At 36.3% G+C, this 19,596-nt stretch overlaps 1 protein-coding gene across 7 annotated transcripts in view; it reads left to right on the top strand.

Annotated features, from left to right (window-relative positions):
• Positions 1–19,596, top strand: part of RAPGEF6 (Rap guanine nucleotide exchange factor 6) — a 192,975-nt gene that overhangs the window by 145,354 nt on the left and 28,025 nt on the right. For all 7 annotated transcript variants that reach the window (XM_047729928.1, XM_047729923.1, XM_047729924.1 and 4 more), the window contains 3 exons: positions 5,597–5,837; positions 7,771–8,154; positions 15,791–16,002. In XM_047729928.1, the coding sequence (XP_047585884.1) occupies positions 5,597–5,837; positions 7,771–8,154; positions 15,791–16,002 (837 nt within the window). The remainder of the gene's footprint in view (positions 1–5,596; positions 5,838–7,770; positions 8,155–15,790; positions 16,003–19,596) is intronic.

Below are 19,596 nucleotides of genomic sequence, written 5' to 3'. Positions count from 1 at the left end.
TTCAAAGAAGGTCCATCTGCAGACTCAGTCTGCAGCCTTTGTCCGTACCAGGAATATTAAAAAAAACACCTATAAGATCAGTATTTGACTTACAAATTATATTTTTAAACCCCCAAATGTACACCTTTATGAAAGCACTTTTACGGTGCTGTTGATGTTGAATAAAATACATATTACCAATTGATTCCAAAATCAGTTCCTTAAATTATATATGACAGCGACAAATTTTAGGTTAGCTGTGCATGTCACGTGTATATATTGCAGCACATGTGTGACATGAGTCAAGTCTGATGTGATCTCAGCTATGTTTTATGCTGCTTGAGTAAAATTGTTAGAAAGTAGGGTCAAAGCTACAGAACTGTTAAAATTAGTTTGCTTTTGATTGCTGACTCTTCTGTGATTTTGCTTTGTTTTTGCTGCCTACAGCTGTTGGTTTTTACTGTAAGTATCTTGAAGACTGTGGTATTCCATTGCTAAACTTCTTTGTAGTATTTTATTATTTTTAAAAAGTCATATGATACAGAATTAAGTAAGAGTCAGAACTTTTCTGTCCAATCTACAAGCTTACCAGTGTAAACTGGTGTGTATTCTTTTCAACATTTTCTTTGAATACATAATTTTTTATAGTTACAGAATCAGAGTATACATGCTGCTCTATAACTTACGAATGTTTTGGAGGAATTTTTGATCTAAATACTAGACTAGGCAAAAAAGATCTCAGAGTATGGCCAAAAGGATTATAAAACTGGAATTTTTTTTTTCAAGTCTACTTATGGAACTTCTTGCTTGCTTCTTTTTCATTAGTAGCACATACCTTTTATTTGATTTCTTTAATACTTAATACTTTTTCAGATTCAGTATTATAAGTCTGAGTTATTTTAACTAATTTTTTATTTTAAAGGAACATAAATTTTTTAAAAATCTGAGAAAGGGTAGAATATAAGTCTCCACTCCCTAGAATTAATGGTTGTTTATTCATATATCTTTCCAGAAATTTCAGTGCACATAAAATGTGTCTACCACTCTATTCACCCCAAATTATATGCTATGCTTTTCTTCTACTTAGCCCATCTCACCTGCAATATACCTTGAATACTTTTCTGCCTCAGAATGTGTTGTTCTTCCACAGTTTACTAAACAGCTGGTAGCATTTTGTTTAACCAGTCCCCTTTTGGTGAGTGTTTACAGTGTTGCCTAAATCTCTGTTTATCTTTCCACGTTTTATGTTTGCACTATTGTCGAATACTGAATTTTTGTCAAAGAGTTTGTGGAAATTTTTTTTCTCCTTTACTATATATGTACCTAAAAAATATCATCTATTTTGCCTCTTATCCAGCAAAGCTTAAAATATTTACTGTCTGGCCCTTTATAGAACAAATGTGCTAATCCTTGATCTCTACCATTGTACCACTACCTTGTGTTTTCTTAGTGAAACTTCTCACCATGTGGATTGTCTTTCTGTGAACCACCACTTTGTCTAATATAAGCAAGTCCCCCAGAGCGGAGACTTTGTCCCATCTCCTTTATTTCTGTATCTTCATCACTTAAATACTGTTGACACGTAACAGGCACTCCATAAGTACTTACTTGGCAGTTAACAACTTAAAGTATGATTAAGAGGCAGTCTTTGTTTTTGTTTTTATCATAATCTTACTTAAAAAGTCCTTTCTTTATTACTGGGGTGAATACATGCATCCTTCAAGTATGTTATTTCTTTATTTTAATCAGGAGGATTATAGTTAGTATTCTAGAAATTCCACTTTTGAGTTGAAAGTGCAGATATTGGAGATTCTCTTAAATCATTTACCTATTACCTAAGATTTTTTTAATGAAATAGGAATAATAAGATTAATAAATACTTTAGTCCTCCAAGATTCTTTTTAAATGTCTCTTTTTTCCTTATGGGGTTTTATTTTTAGGTGCATTTTAGTTTCATGCCTAAAATTTGAAATCATTTTCCCTTGATTCAGTTTTATTCTAACGTCATGTCTACCATTCATCTGATCATTTAACATTTGCTATCTTACCTGTGTTAAGTATTACATTTGACACATACGCCCTTCAACAACAAACATGGTGGCGAAGAATAGGTATGTTTTACATGTCACAATTTTAAAACAAAGTTTTACCATGACTCCGATAACAGTGCAAAGAAATGTTTACCTCCAGTGTTTTTCGAAATCATTTTCCAGATTGGTATTTATTATTACCTTGGCAAATTAATCAGGGTTTAGGTAATAGGGTGCTCTTTGAATAATCCCTTTTATGGACCTATTCTAGGGGTACCCATTCATGATGTCCAGATCCCTCTTACATGATGTGATTATGTAACAGTTTGGCCTTCTCATGGGAAACAAATGGCTTTAACAGTATGACTTTCTTTTATACTGTTTTGCAAGATATACAAGTCTGAGTTCCTTCCCAGATGTTATTAGTATTTGAAAGTAAAAGAAGAGAAAATGAATTATGTGCAAATTCCCAATCTGTCTTTGTGAATAAATTTCTCTGGAGAAATTAATAAAAGAGATCAGAGCATCTCCCCTTTCCCTCAAGGTTACCAATCCTGCTGGCAAAAACCTAGTAAACTGATCCAGTACTAGAGCCCCAGATAACTGAGGCCTTTTTTTGTAAAGAGGATAGGGACAGTACAGGTAACAGTAGTTAGTTGTTTGACCTCTCTATACAGAGTTCAAGGGAATAATGAAACCCTTTTGTCCACTATCTTTCTCTTGACAAACTGGAATTTCCCTCTGCTTGAAAACATTTTCTAGCTAAGAGTAGAGAAGCATCTCTGATTTGAATGGATCATAAAACAGTCTAAACTTAAGCCTTGTAGGTTTAGAGACCTGATGTCATCAGCACCCTAAGGATTGACTCACTGCAAGGAAATATGAACAAGAAGCTTTTGGTGACTCAAATATTTGCATACATCAAAAAAGGCCATTTGGTGCATACATCTTACGAAAGGGACTTGACTGAATATATGAAGACTTCTGCTTCCAGCTTGACAGTGGGCCTAGAACTCTTAAGACTGTGTTTTCCAGGCATTCATATATGTTTAGTTGAATCTTCCAGTCTTGGGGGTCTCTTTTTGTCCCATGAGCCTCAGAGTAGTAGTACCTTATTCTCTGAAATTATCTTCTGCCACATCTCTTTCATTATTCTTTCCTTTAGCCAGAATTGTACTTGAGATGGCTTTGAGACAAATTTGTCATTTTTCTTCATCTCTAAAAGTTAATATATGTAGTGCTAATGAGATAGTACTAGACAAACCATATATAATTACTTGAGCCACCAAAATCGCCCAGTCCAATTACAGTCCTTACCAAAAAGCTCACAAATAATACATTTTTCCTAATTTAAAGAACAAAATTTTTGTAACAGTGATTTATTATCAAGAAATTATTAATATGGGGCGCCTGGGTGGCTCAGTGGGTTAAGCCGCTGCCTTCGGCTCAGGTCATGATCTCGGGGTCCTGGGATCGAGTCCCGCATCGGGCTCTCTGCTCAGCAAGAAGCCTGCTTCCCTCTCTCTCTCTCTCTCTCTGCCTGCCTCTCCGTCTACTTGTGATCTCTCTCTGTCAAATAAATAAATAAAATCTTTAAAAAAAAAAAAAAAGAAATTATTAATATTAAGAAATATTAGGGGGAAAATATACTCTGTTCAAATTAGTCCAGGGTCATCGTATTGAACATTGTTTTTAAAGTTTTAGCCGATGCAGTATAACAAAATAAAGTAGAATGAGGGAAGGAGATAATCATTACTTACTTGTGCATATCTTGAATTAGGATTTGTCTGCTAAGAGCAGAAATCCCAAAGAAAAAAACTGATGTTTAACCAAATCAGTTTTCCTGTGTTAAATAAATATAAAAATAGGAAGACATGTGCCACTGTATAGTAGACTGAGTGTTGGTATCTACTATAAATAATTCAGTAAGAAAAAGCATAAAGAATATAAAAAGTATTTAAAGAGAAGGAATATGGGGTGCCTGGGTGGCTCAGTGGGTTAAAGCCCCTGCCTTCGGCTCAGGTCATGATCCCAGGGTCCTTGGATCGAGCCCCATATCGGGCTCTCTGCTCCGTGGGGAGCCTGCTTCCCCCTCTCTCTCTGCCTGCCTCTCTGCCTACTTGTGATCTCTCTCAAATTAATTAACTAATTAATTTAAAAAAAGAAGGAATATTAGTTGCTCATTAAACAAGTGACTCTCACCCATAATCAAAGAAATGAAATGTAAGATAATGACATATTTTTAGAGGGAAGAAAAGCATAGCGATTTCAAAATGAAAAAAAAATTGTAATGAACAGTTGGGTAAGGATATGATTAAAATTGCTCTCTTTATATTCTAGCATTATAAAATATTATAACATCTCTGGGGAGCATTTTGGCAGTATATTTCAAAAACCTTAAAAATATGCCTGCCCTCCTCCTAACTCAGCAAGTCCTCTCTCTCTCTTTCTCCCCCCCGCCTCCCCCGTACCCTACTGGATTTTCTCTGAGGAAATAATCAGATTGACTGCAAAGGTTAATCTACCAGCGAAAGGGAGTATTAGTCATCACAGTGTTGTTATAAAAGATATGCAACCTAAATGTCTGTCATTAAAGGTTTGGATAATTTAATAAGGGGCTTCTGGGTGGCTCAGTGGATTAAAGCCTCTGCCTTCAGGTCAGGTCATGATCCTGGGGTCCCGGGATCAAGCCCTGCATCGGGCTCTCTGTTCAGTGGGGGAGCCTCCTTCCCTTCTCTCTCTGCCTGCCTCTCTGCCTACTTGTGATCTCTGTCAAATAAATAAATAAATAAATAATCTTAAAAATAATAAAATACACATTATGGAGTCCTATGCCTCTTCTAAAAATTGTTTTGTTGGGATGCCTGGGTGGCTCAGTCAGTTAAGTGGCTGAGGCTGCCTTCGGCTCAGGTCATGATCCCAGTGTCCTGGGATTGAGCTCTTCTTCGGGCTCCTTACTCAGCGGAGAGCCTACTTCTCCCTCTCCCTCTGCCTGCTGCTCTGCCTACTTGTGCTTTCTCTCTAGCTCTCCCAAATAAATAAAATCTATTAAAAAAATTGTTTTGTTGGGGTGCCTGGGTGGCTCAGTGGGTTAAGCCACTGCCTTCGGCTCAGGTCATGATCTCAGGGTCCTGGGATCGAGTCCCACATCGGGCTCTCTGCTCAGCAGGAAGCCTGCTTCCCTCTCTCTCTCTCTGCCTGCCTCTCCGTCTACTTGTGATCTCTCTCTGTCAAATAAATAAATAAAAAAAATCTTTAAAAAAAAAATTGTTTTGTTGAAGAGTATTTAATGACCTAAAAATGTTTGTAATAAATAAAAAGATTGTGGCTTCCAAATCATAATGTTTATCATTTTGTGTATGTTTTTCTGTGAACATATATTAGTATTTTGTCACCTGAAAAGGTAGATACATTCGTTTACCAATAAATGCAACAGTGATTTCTGTTAACCTCCTGAAATAGATAGGTATGTATAGATAGATAGGTAGGTATGTATCACTATCCAGAGGTATCTTTTTGTTTTAAATTGCTTTATGAAGAGTTGAATTGTCTTGAAACTAACAAGGCACACTTTTGTATTTACATAGATATTCCTGATCAAGTTATAAGAGTTTTCAAAGCAGATCAACAGAGTTGCTACATTATCATCAGTAAAGACACTACAGCTAAAGAAGTTGTTTGTCATGCTGTTCATGAATTTGGTTTGACGGGTGCGTCCGACACATATTCTCTCTGTGAAGTTTCTGTTACTCCTGAGGGTGTCATAAAACAGAGAAGACTTCCAGACCAGTTCTCCAAATTAGCTGATAGAATTCAGCTCAATGGAAGGTGAATGTGCTTATTAGTGAATGTACTTATTTCTAGAATTTTTTTTAATTGTACAATTAACTTACAATGGTTTTAGTTTCAGGTGTACAATATGTTCGATAGTTCTGTTACTCAGTCAGCATGAAAACTGTAGTCACCATACAGTGTTATTACAATATTATTGACTATATTTGCTATGCTGTAGTTTTTATTTCCATTAGTTATTATATTATTGAAAATTTTTATACCCTTTAATCCCCTTTTTATATAGATGTGTTTTTGAAGATTGTGTGTAAAAACAGATATATTAAGTAGAAATATCATGTCTTAGGATCATTGAAATTTCTCTGAAATTAGGATTTTTTTTCAGCTTTGTCTCCATAATTATGTAAATGGAATCTCAGAGCGTAAGCACTCATAAGGACTACTCGAAAGTAGGAGAAGGAAGGGAAGGATAATTTGCTAAAATATTTTAGCCCTCTTGCTAAAACAGATTCTTAGAACCACTGGTGTAGTCCATTTTTTAGAGAGGAAACCAAATGATACTTATCTTTGTATGTATCTGAGTATGTATGTGTTAAGTTACAAATTTGTTTTTAGTATTACTAAAATGTACTCTGGGCAAAAGAGGGCATAATTTTTACAGTTCTTTTTCTAAGCAGTTTTCCAACTGTGACTATGGAATAACTTTTTTAAATTTTTAAAAATTTGCTTTGAATATTATTTGATCAACTAGAAGATTGTTTCTGTAGTACATTTGTTGTTAACTCTGGTGATTTTGTCTGAGAATAATGTTCTTTTTAGTGAGCCTAAATTCTGTATATAGAGTTAAGATCCTTAGAAACCTTAGGATTACTACCCCTCATGGTTACTGGTAAGAGAGAATGGATGAACTCAGCCTTGCTAGCTATACATAGTGGAGCCAGAGTGCTCAGCAGTCTGGGAAAGTCCCAGCTCTGGCTGTGTGACCAGAGTGAGTTATTTGGTTTCTCTCTGCTTGAGTTTTCTCACTAAAAAATGGGAATGATAATAGTAGAACCTACCACATAGGAATGTTAATTGAATGAATGAGTTAGCCCCCACTATAAAGGTTAGATACAATTTTATTAACTAGGGTCTCAACATTTAAAGTGTTCTTTTAGGTATGTGAATAGTATACACACAGAAGAAAACAAGATACAGTTCCTTTATAGTCAAAAATAGATAGTCACAAACTGAGGCTGGGATCAAATTGTATATTAGAAAAGAATGAACTAAAAGACACATGACAAGTATGTTACCTTTTTTATCCCCAGCACCAGCCCTAAACAAGATACTTCCAGCTGTGAAACTTGTCTTTAACTTTTAAGTGTTAACAGAATTGTTAATGTAAAAAGAAAATGATGGTCTCTTTTATGATTGTCGATCAGTGCCATTTGCTGGAACGAAGTTTTGTATTTAAGAAGGGAGAACTCATTAGTGGAGAGGTTTTTCCTCTTTACTGGTTTTATTCTTTGCTTCTCTTGGGAATTGAGAAAGAAGAAAATGAGTGTAAGAACGACTTCTGAGTAGAAGTGTAAACAGTCTTGATTCAGATGTTCATTCATGCTGTCCATGAACAAATACTCACGTAGTACCTACCCTGCATCAGCTTCCTTCATATATGCCTTGTAGAGCTTTATCCTCAAGAACACACACACAGTTGTTGACGCATCATATGAGTAGTTTCATAAAATGGTTAGGTTCGCAGCATTGTCAACATTATTTTTACTCTCTAATAGATGTCAAATGGTGGAATAACAGGGTAACTTCTTTGTCTTCTCATTTACAATGTTAATTTTCCTGAATAATCTGATGTTTTTGACAAACATCTGATGTTTTTGACAAACCATATAATCACATTTTGACAACAGTCCAAAAGAAAGTGCTCTTTATAAATGTGAAATCAGTTATAAAGATAGTTTTTTTCTTTTAGGTATTATTTAAAGAATAACATGGAAACAGAAACCTTATGTTCAGATGAAGATGCTCAAGAACTAGTTAAGGAAAGCCAGCTCTCCATGCTGCAGCTCAGTACCATTGAGGTGGCCACTCAGCTGTCAATGAGGGACTTCGATTTGTTTCGTAATATTGAGCCTACTGAATACATTGATGACCTTTTTAAATTAGATTCCAAAACAGGAAATACTCACTTGAAAGAGTTTGAGGACATTGTTAACCAGGAGACATTCTGGGTTGCCTCAGAGATTTTAACTGAATCCAATCAGCTGAAACGAATGAAGATTATTAAGCATTTTATTAAAATTGCTCTTCATTGTCGAGAATGTAAGAACTTCAATTCCATGTTTGCCATAATAAGGTAAGTATGTATGAATATTTGTGTATAGTTTAGACATGAAGCTGATTTTTTGCATAAGTGTTAAGTGACTAGAAGAAAAGTCCAATTAATAGGCTTTCAAAGTATTGTTAGATTTAATGTATTTTCCATTCTGGTAATAGTGGCTTTTTCACTTTCTTTTTCTGCCATCTTTCATTTAAACATTTCTTTTGCTGAAGAGGGTTAAGTACCTTCCCATTTTTTTTCCTTCTCCCCCTTTGATGGATTATACTCTCTTGGGATATATGGCCAACAGGTGATCTTTATCATCAGATTCCTGTATTGGGCATCTTTCCCTATCTGCCTCACTGCGAATTGGCATTGAAAAATCAGTGTGGCATCACTGCTCCAACCTAAAATTGCAATTTTGAAACAATAAAAACAACAATAAATGATGATAATGGCAACCATTTGGTGAGCACTGATTTGTTGATCAAACACTGCATGAGGTATCTGGTTGTATTGTTGCTGAAGCACAGTAGGCCTTAGAATTTAAAAATTCACGGTCTTGGGCGCCTGGGTGGCCCAGTGGGTTAAGCCGCTGCCTTTGGCTCAGGTCATGATCTCAGGGTCCTGGGATCGAGTCCCACATTGGGCTCTCTGCTCAGCAAGAAGCCTGCTTCCCTCTCTCTCTCTCTGCCTTTCTCTCCGTCTACTTGTGATCTCTCTCTGTCAAATAAATAAATAAAATCTTAAAAAAAAAAAAAAAATAAAAATTCATGGTCTCTAAGCCCAGGAAGTATGGATGGTTATATGTCCTGGGAGCCTTTCTTCCCCTGACTCATTATGACTGGCTAGATTGGCTAACTGAAGTAATGATGTATTTTCTGACCCTCCCCTAGTATAGTGATAAGGGGTTCCTCTTAAAGGAAGTCAAGTTTTAAAGGTGGAGGGTAGTTATAGTTTTGCCCATTTATAAGATCCTGTGCTTATATATTGCAGCATAATTACCTCCTAATCCCAGCTATATGTGACTCCCACAGAATTTAATTATGACCTGCTCTAGTCTCACATGAGATAGAATTGGAATCTTTATAATCATAAATCTGTCATGGTGATGAGAAACTCCTTTATGAAGGTAACCAGTGAGTGCACTTAAATTAGACGCTTTAGGAGGAATTTTTGTTGGTGTGGTTTTGTTTATTTGATTTTAGGAGTATTGAACAGATATGAGCCTTAACCTTTAGAACAGCTGAACCTGTGTCTGAGTCCTGCCTCTCCAGTGTAGTAACACTGTGTCAGTAGAAAATTGAAGACTTTTTTTTTCACCTATAAAATGCAGGAATCATGCCACTTACTTCAGAATTTTTAACAGCTGAATCTAAAACAAGGAACCAAGATTCCATTGATGCACTTGGAATGATGATACTTGGAAGGCTAGAAACTGAAACTGTGTAGGAGGCATAAAGTTAGAATGTGAGAGTTAGAGGCTCAGTTTTGGAGTAGTCTGTGGAAAAAATGATTAACACCGAGAGAGATCTCTATGTAAAAAGAGAATATAAAAAATAAATAGTAGAGGGTTTAAGAGCCATAACTAGTGACCATCCAGAGTGTAGGGGTAAAGAAGAGAGTTGAGCCAAAGAGATAGGGGACAATTTCAAGAAATAATAGAACAGCACAGTTATGGCCGCCTGGGTGGCTCAGTGGGTTAAAGCCTCTGCCTTCAGCTCAGGTCATGATCCCAGGGTCCTGGGATCGAGCCCCACATCGGGCTCTCTGCTCAGCGGGGAGCCTGCTTCCCTTCCTCTCTCTCTGCCTGCCTCTCTGCCTACTTGTGATCTCTCTCCCTCTGTCAAATAAAATCTTTAAAAAAAAAAAACAAAAACAGCACAGTTATGATAGTGTCTTTACAGCCAAGGAAAGCAATTCGAAAGAAGGAAAGACAGCTCCAAGGTGGGTATTTGGTTAAAGGTTTGTTTTGTTTTAAAGACTGTTTTATTATGCACATTATTCATATTCAGTAGTTCCTGTAAAATTAATTGCTTTGTTTTCCCATATTTTATATTAAAGTATATCAAAGAAACTAACTTTATAGCATAGATGACACAAGTGAATCAACCAGTTCTCCCTGGAATTAGGTAGTAATATTTTATTTATTTCCATTATTTTTCTTAGTCTAGCTAAAGGTTTGTCAATTTTGTTTATCATTTCAGAAAAACACTTCTTAATTCCATTGATCTTTTTTATTTTTCTGGCCTCTATTTGATATCTTCCTGTTCTGATCTTTATTTTTTTCCTTTTCCTAGCTTTGGTCTGAGTTTCTTCTTTTGCTAGTTCTTTGATATGAAAAGCCAGGTAATTTCCATTGCTTAATAAAGAAAATTATTGCTAAAATTCTGTCTTGGAAATAGTTTTTGTGGCGTCCCATAGGTTTTGTTATGTATCCGTTTTAGTTTGTTGCGAGATAGTTATTTCCCTTCTGATTTTTTTTTTTTTCCCCCGACCCATTGGTTGTTCAAGGGAGTGTTGTTCAATTTCTCTTTACTGGTAGATTTTTCCCATTTTCATCTTGTTAATTCCTAGTTTTACACCTTATGGTCAGAAAAAAATACTTGACATTATTTCAGTCTTCCTATATTTTCCAAGACCTTTGTGGTTTATTTTATAATCTCTCCTGGAGAATGTTCCATTTACACTTGAGAAGAGTGTATATTCTGCTAATGGTGAAAAGACTGTCCTGTGTATATATATTATTTAGGTCCATTTGGTCTAAAGTATGGTTCAAGTCCATTTATTGATTTCCTGTCTAGGTAATTCATCCATTGCTGAAAGTGGTATAGTATAGTCCCTTACTAATGCATTGTTGTCTGTTTCTCCCTTCAGATCTGTTACTGTTTGCTTAATATAGTTACATGCTGAAATGTTGGGCGCACACACATTCATGATTTTTATATTTTCTGGATGAGTTGGCCCTTTATCATTATATCATGACCTCCTTTGTCTTTTGTTACCATTTTTGGCTTGAAGTCCATTTGGTCTGATACAAATAAAGCATCCTCTGCTTTCTTCTGGTTTCTATTTGCATGGTTTATCTTTTCCATCCTTTTACTTTGAGCTTATTTGTGTCCTTTAAGCCAAAGTGAGTCTTCTATAGGCAGCATATAGTTGGGTCTTGTTTTTCTTATTCATCCACCCATTCTGTGCCTTTTGATGGGAGAATTCAGTCCATTTACATGTGGAATGTTTGCTGGTAAGGACTTTTATTACTGCTGTGTTACAGTTCTAGCTGTTTTGTAGTTCCCCTTTTTTCCTTTTTACTCTCTTGCTATGTGCTTTTGTGAATTGATGATCATCTGTGCTGAAATGCTCTGATTCCCTTTTCCTTGTCTTTTGTGAGTCTATAATAGGTATTTGCTCTGAGGTTACCATGAGACTTACATGAAACATAACTATTTCATGCTGATATCAACTTCAGTCACATGCAAAACTCTACCCTTTTACTCCCTGCTCTTATGTTTTCAGTGTCAGAATTTGCCTTTTTATATTGTGTATTCCTTAACACCTTATAGTAGCTGTTGTCATTTTGTTGTTCCTTAAGCTTTATTCTCTAAGTGGTTAAGAAATGATCATACTGCACTATTAAGCATTATCTGAATTTGGGGCACCTGGGTGGCTCAGCTGATTAAGCTCTGTCTTCAGCTCAACTCATGATCTCAGGGTCTTGGGATCGAGCCCCACATTGGGCTCCTTGCTCTGTGGGGAGCCTGTTTCTCCCTCTCTCTGCCACTCCCCACTGCTTGTGCTCTGTAAAAGAAATCAATAACATCTTTTTTTTTTTTAAGTTATCTGAATTTAACTATCTATTTAACTTTATCACAGTGGCATATATTTGTATATCTTTTCACGTTAGTGTTTAACATCATTTCATTCCAGTTCAAAGAACTCCTTTCAGTGTTTCTTATAAAGCTGGTGTAATGGTGATAAATACCCTCAGCTTTTGTTTTCCTGGGAAGGTACTTCATTTCTCAGGATAATGTTGCCAGATAGTGTCCTCGGTTGACAATTCTTTTCTTTCAGCATTTTGAATGTATTATCCCACTCTCTACTGGCCTGTAAGTTTTCTGTCGAGAAAATCGGCTGACAGCCTAATGGATGTTCCTTTGCGGGTTATCATCTTTTTTTCTTTTGCTGCCTCTTTGTCTTTAATTTTTGACAGTTTTATTACAATGAGTCTTAGAGAAAGTTGTTTTGAATTGAAGTAATGGGGTAATCAGTTAGCCTCATAAACTTGAATTTCCAGATCTCTTCTCATGTTTGGGGAGTTCTCGGCCATATTTCTTTAAATAGGCTTTCTTCCTCCTTCTGTCTCTTCCCCTGTCTGGAATTCCACTAATTCAGATGGTTGGGCCCATGGACCATGTAGGCTTGTTTCACTCTTGTTCATTCTCCCCACTCCCACCCCCAACTGGGTTACTTCCAAGTTGCTCTTCTTTTTCTCACTGATTCTTCTCTTTCATCTACTCTGATTCTGATGCTCTCGTGACATTTTATTTTATTCATTGAATTCTTCCATTCTAAAAAAATCTATGATTCTTTTTTATGATTTCTATATCTTTGTTGACTTTCTCATTTTGATTATGTATTATTTTCCTGTTTTCATTGAATTACCTTTCTGAATTTTCTTGTAGCTCATTGAATTTCATTAAAATAGCTATTTTGAATTCTTTATCAGGTAAATTTGTAGCTCTCCATGTCTTTGGGTTTGGCAGCTAGAGGATTATTGTGAACTTCAGTGATGTCATGGCTCCCTGATTTGTTTTTGTTTTTTCTTTTGAAGTAGCATTAACCCTCTCCCAGTTTTTACTAGCAGTCTTTAGAGTGAGGGGAGGGAAAAAAACGTTAGCAGTCTTCCTATAGATTCTAAGACTTTCTCAGACATTACATGGATGTATCTGCTCCGTGCTTTCTCTCTCTCTTTTTTTTAAAGATTTTATTTATTTGACACAGAATGTGTGCACACAAGCAAGGGGAGCTGCCAGCAGAGGGAGAGGGAGAAGCAAGCCTCTCTGCCTGACATGGTCCTGGAACTTGCTGGGACTCGATCCCAGGACCCTGGGATCATGACCTGAGCTGAGGGCGGACACCTAACTGACTGAGTCACCCAGGCACCCCTCCCTCTTGTGAGAGAATTCTAAAGTTTATCTTCTCTGTATCCTCCAGTATACCATGTCATCTGCTAATAGATTCTATTCTATTTTTTAAAGGTGGTGCTCCAGTTCAAGTTTGTGGTTTCTCCTTTGCCCGTAGACTTTGGCCTATTTTCTCTGCTCCTTCTTTACCAGAGCTTGTTCTCAGGACCTTGGACAGGGAGCCAGCAGCAGAGGGAAGAAGGATGTAGGGGTATGAGTTGGGTGTATGGAGCAGGGCAGGTGCCAGTAGGTCATTTGGGGCCATCTGCAGGTGAGAGGTGAGATGTTCCCTGTGGATCCTGGTCTGACTCCTGTTGGAGTCCAGAAGCAGTCAGCAGGACCTGTGTTCCTTTAATGTCCTCCAGGAATCTTCCATACTACTCTCTAGTTCTGCTCCCTCACCCCTTGTCGTGGAGCTCCCACTTTATTGGATGTTCTGGAGCTTAGTGAAACGAAGTTAGTGTCTTTGATGGCATCCTGCACAATTAGGGAAACCAGATATGTACTTAACGAGTTCACCCTCTCCCCTGTGGGAGAAATCACCAGCTGTCTAGTTTAGCTTTCAGCTCTGTCCCTGTGGGGAGGGGTGAAGCCAGCAAAATCAAACTATTCGTTTTACCTACTTAAGCGCATCCAGACTCCATTTTTTTGTCGTTGTTGTTTTTGTTTTACTCCAGCCGAGTGCTAGAACTTTTCTTCTGGAAACGTGGACTTCCAGTTCTGTCCACTTCCATTAACTGCTTTTGTTAATCCTCCCTTCAACATTACTTGCACCAGGTTGTAGCAGTGTCTTTTTTTTTTTCCCCCTCCTCTATAGGTTCCAGGGTGGCCTTCATTTCTGTATTGGTTTTGTGTTCCATTTCTTTTCTGAACTTTACTAGTTAACTTCTTTTTATCAATTCCTTCTACCATATTTTCCTTAAGCTCTTTATATCTCTCCATTAAGCTCTTTATTTATTTTACTAATTCATTTGAAATCATGGCTAGGTCATTGATTAGTCCCAGTTTTTATTTGATTGGTGGCAGCATTTTTCTTTGTGTTGTTTTTCCTTGTAGCAGCTTGTTATAGATTCTGTGTTTATTTTTTTCTTTTTGAATGATGTGAGTTTTCCTGTACCAAGTATTTGCAGGAGGTTCATATGAGAGAGGATCTAGGGCATTATTCCAGGCTAGCAGGAATTGAGCTTGAATGTGAATTGTTTACCCTTTATTTCTTTCCACCACATGGAGATTGGTGGCTTTAGTGCTGCCGACCAATCAGAGTTTTTATCTTCTATCCTTCTCACCGCTAAACTGCTTCTTATCAAGGTACTATAGCTATATACTTTATCCGGCATTCCCTGTTAAGGAACATGGTCCAGCCTCCACCTAATTCTATAAGTCTATAGATTCCTTTGTGTTATTTCAAAAAGGAGGGTGGTGTTCTTGCCTTCAGGGTGAGTTACCTGCTTTGGAGAACTTTACCAGCTTTCATTGAGACCTTCACCTACAGAAGTTCTTTTCAAGCATTTGCCATTCTCCTATTTAACTTTGACTGTTTGGGGTCAACCTTTTAATGTGTTTGGGAGTTACAGATAATTCCTAGTTGAAGTGGAGATGAAATTTGTATTTCTGATACTCATTCGGTCATTTGGGATGATTTCTCAGAGGCAAAGGGAACAAATATCTTGATGTCACACCTTAAAATGAGAAGTCAACAGAACATTTTAAGTATAGTGGTGTCCCTAAAAGTCAGGTGGCTAAGTATAAAAGAGGGATTAACTGGTAAGAAAATTGAGGCATTATATATGCACGATTCATTTGGCAGCCTACCTGGGAGGTGGGGGTGGTAGTAGAGACAAAAATGGATAGGGAAGAGCTGCAGCCTAATGGACATGCATGCTTTTCAACCTCGGGGCTATCTGAGTTTAAAATCCTGTAGAAAAGAAGACACTGAATATATGGAGGCCTTGGGGGAACAGGATTAGAACCGAGAGATAGGGAAGTATTTGAATCGGATGTGAGAGAACAAAATCTCTGGGAAAGAAGGCTGCCTCTGCCCTAGAACTTGCCTCAATTATTATAGCATTTGTGTTTAGCATTACTTAAACCTCTTTCAAATAGATAATGTCTCCATAAAGTTATTTCTTGGTAAAACAAACAGAAACATTGTGATATTAGAGGGGTTTTTTTTTTATGTTAAGTGTGTCTTTTATGGAAATACTATGTTTGTCTCATACATGCAAGCTGGAAAATAAAGGCTACAGGAATACAACCATAGACAAGTAATATATATAGTTCCTCTGAAAGCAGTTTTCCTTGTTGTCAGATTAGAGAGTCCCTTGTATTTTTTTCTCCCACGGTTATACTCTGTTCATTTCAACATACTAAAAATATGTCCCTACTTATTTTAGCTTTGTTAGAGAAACTTGGTGTATATGCTTTACTGCCCTGAGTCTTTCTCACTCCTCCAAGTCCCTTATTAATGTTTTTATTCTCATCTTTGGCAGTGGCCTGAACCTGGCATCTGTAGCACGACTCAGAGGTACTTGGGAAAAATTACCAAGCAAGTATGAGAAACACCTCCAAGATCTACAAGACCTTTTTGATCCATCTAGAAACATGGCAAAATACAGAAATATTCTTAGTAGTCAAAGCATGCAGCCTCCAATTATTCCACTCTTCCCTGTTGTCAAGAAAGATATGACATTTCTCCATGAAGGTATTTAAAAGTTATTTGAAAATTAGCATGTTAAACTTCAACTAATTTCACAGAATTGTGCTTTATTATATTTCATATATTTTGCAGCCTTTTATGTCACTAAAGCTTTATGTAATTATAAATGCAGCAACTTTTATAAATCAAAATCCACATTATTGACAAAAACAAATTTAGGTGTTTATCCTATGCATTCAAACATAAATTTCACTTACACCCAGATCAGACTGTTGGAATCATATTTGTTATTTTGCTAAGTAATACTTTTCCTTCCAACTTTTTTTTAAATTGAATTACTCAACACATGCAATACATAAAAATTCCCCAAATCATTGAGCAACTAAATGAATTATGACAGAGAGAACACCCATGTAACCAATACCCTGGCCAAAACCAAAATGTCCCTTTCTAATTAATTACCACCCTCATTCTCTTCCCCAATAGTAATGACTGTCCTGACTCCTAATACTAGGGTTTAGTTTTATCTGTTGTTGAACTTTATATAAATAGAATTACAGAACGTATTTGTTATGCTTTGGTTTTGGTTTCTGGTTTATATTGTTGAACCTTAGATTTGTGAGATTTTTCCATGTTTTTGACTATAGCTGTACTTGACTTTTCAAAATTACTGTTCCATTACCTGAATGCAGTACAGTGGGTTTTTCCATTCTTCTGATAAGCATTTGACAGTTTTCCACTGTTCACCTATTATGAATAATGCTGCCTTGAATATTCATATCAGTCAAGGTGGCATTTATGGATCTGATACTCATATAATCAACTTTAGAAAAGAGTTGGCATTATGTACTGAAGTGCAACACTGGCATTGTTATTAAGAGTCGTCATTGTTCCTCATCAATACCTGGTAAATTCAGTCTTCTTATTTTTACCCATTTCAGTAATGGTATGGTTTAATTTGCATTTTCCTAATTACTAATGAGATTGAGTACCCTTTTATATATTTATGTGGTTTTTTTTTAAGATTTTATTTATTTATTTGACAGACAGAGATTACAAGTAGGCAGAGAGAGAGGAGGAAGCAGGCTCCCTGCTGAGCAGAGAGCCCGATGTGGGGCTCGATCCCAGGACTCTGAGATTATGACCTGAGCTGAAGGCAGAGGCTTTAACCCACTGAGCCACCCAGGCGCCCCTATGTGGGGTTTTTTTTTGGTCAATTATGAGTTCAGGTTTCTTATGTATTCTTTTTATCAGGTTTTCTCTTTTGTTTATTACATTTTTAAGTATTTCTTATAAATCCTAGGTGTAATATGACCTACTTTTTGAGTATCTTAAGATTATCTTTTGTTGAACAGCAGGTTCTTAGCCTTAAAAGCCTAACTTAGTGATCTTTTACCTTATTTTATCTACAAACTTCCTGAGTTAATTTTTGTGTATGGTATTTGTTCTAGTACAGTAACTTACTAACTATATACTGTTTTACTCTTTTTCTCATGTTACAATAGACATTATAATATTTATACTCAATTAGTTGATGTTAGGTTAATATTCATCAGTACTTTTCTATGTATTGGGCAGTACAAGGAACTTAGATTATTTAAATTCCATTTACTAACCTCCCAGTTTATATGCAGTTGTTGTTAATGCTTTGAACTCCCACATACTATCATTTAGTAGAGTCAATATTTATATGTTTTTGTTTTTATTTCTTTCTGCATTTCAGTGCTCTGTGTGGTTGGGGTTTTTTTCTTTCTATAGAACACTATTATTTAAGTGCAAGTCTGCTGCTGATGAAATATCTTAATTTTATTTATCTAAAAATATCTTTACTTCATATTCATTTTTAAGACATAATTTTGGTTGGCAGTTGTCGTCTTTAAACATTTCAAGAGACCATTCCATTGTGTCCTGGCTTTCATTGTTGATGTTGGGACATCATTTGTCAGTCTTACTCGCTGTGCCTGTGACTATCTTTTGTTCTTTTCCAATAGCTGCCTTATAATTTTCTCTTTGTCTCTTTTTTTCATCTGGTTTGGCTGTGATGTAACTAGGTGTGGCATAGTCCTGATTTATTTGTAAGATGTCTTGAAAGCTGTATTTTGATTTTTTTTTTTTTTGAGTTCTGAAAATTCTCATTCATTTTGTCTTCAAATTTTTTACCTTTCCTCTTCTAACCTCTAGGAATTTTGATTTCACCTCTGTTAGACCTTATGACTTCCTCCGTTGCCTCATACCCTATTTTCTCTGTTTCTCATCTTTTTATCTAACCGTGCTTCATTCTGGATAATCTCTTCCAGTTTTTCAGTTCTTTCTTCAACCGTGTGTAATTTACTATTAAATATATCAGTGAGTTCCTACTACCAGTTTTTGTGTTATATGAGGCTTTTTTTTTTCTTTTTGGTCAGGTTTATAATTTACATTTTTTTTTTATCTTATGTTCTCCATAATAGTTCTGTGTTGTTTTCTGTATCTTTGCACATATTCAACTTGGTTATTTTAAAGTCTGTGTCTAATATCTCCCATCCTTTGTGGGTCCCTTTCTGTCATTTTTTTCTCTTGCATTTAATTCATGTTGTCTCTTTTCCTGATAGCCCTGGTTATTTTTGGTCAAATGTATGTTGTTAATAAAAAATTAGAGAAATAATCTGAGATTTCGGATAATGCCCCATTCCTCCAGAGAAATTAAAGCTTGCTTTTGCCAGACAGCTAGGTGTGCTAACAATCCAAAATCACCTTAATCCATTTTCATATCTTGAGATAATTTAACACTGAACTTGTATCCTGGTCACATTTAGTTCATCCTTAATGCCAAGATAGCCCTTCAGGATCCCAACCCAAAGCATTGGAAGTTTGCCAGAACTTAAGTTGTTTCCTTCTAATCTCATAGGTTGGTATGGTACCACTTAGTTCTTTAAGCTCATCATCTGCCTTTTCTGAATCAGTAAATACCCCTAGGATCAAGCACTGTGAAATAGTAAACCTTCCCCAGATCTTCATTCCTCTTCAGAATCTTCACTGCTTCAGTAGCTTTTTGATGACTTAAATTATTTGCTTTTTCTGTTTTTGCTCAAATTTTCTAGTTATTCTCAGTACAAGGTGGTTCTGATTATCTGATCTTACTACCCCTTCTCTCCTTACTCCTCTTTCATAAGGAAATACTGTGATAGACTTCACATATATTTTTCTGACTTGCTACCTCAAAACATGTTTACGTGACTTGAAAAGTATTTTTGATTATTATTTTGTTACCACCTCACATGTTGAGGCACTGAACAACTCATATCTTTAATGTATAGGTTCTGTTTACTATAGAACTATACTATACTATGTTTACTATAGAGGAGATAGAACATGCTGTGTTTCAGACCCATTAGGTTCTTAAAGTTGTCTTTGGGACTTAGGATTTCCACAGAGGCATCTCAGGGGCCTACCACATAATGCAGCCACACTAAGTATTGAAGACAGGCATGAAAAAGATACACTATGATAGACAGTCACATTGCCTTCTGAACATCTTTTTTTTTTTCTTTTTGCCTTGTACTCTGAACTTTTAGTAAGCCATCAGATTGGCTAAGTTTGGTTTCATACCTACTCTCTTCAAAGAAAAGCAGACCATTTTGAAAGTTGTGTGAATTTTTC

The sequence above is a fragment of the Lutra lutra genome, chromosome 5 (genome assembly GCF_902655055.1).
Source record: "Lutra lutra chromosome 5, mLutLut1.2, whole genome shotgun sequence".
NCBI classification, from domain to species: domain Eukaryota; kingdom Metazoa; phylum Chordata; class Mammalia; order Carnivora; family Mustelidae; genus Lutra; species Lutra lutra.
The sequence above is the reverse complement of the archived record's forward strand: the minus strand, read 5'-3'. Positions and strand labels throughout refer to the sequence as shown.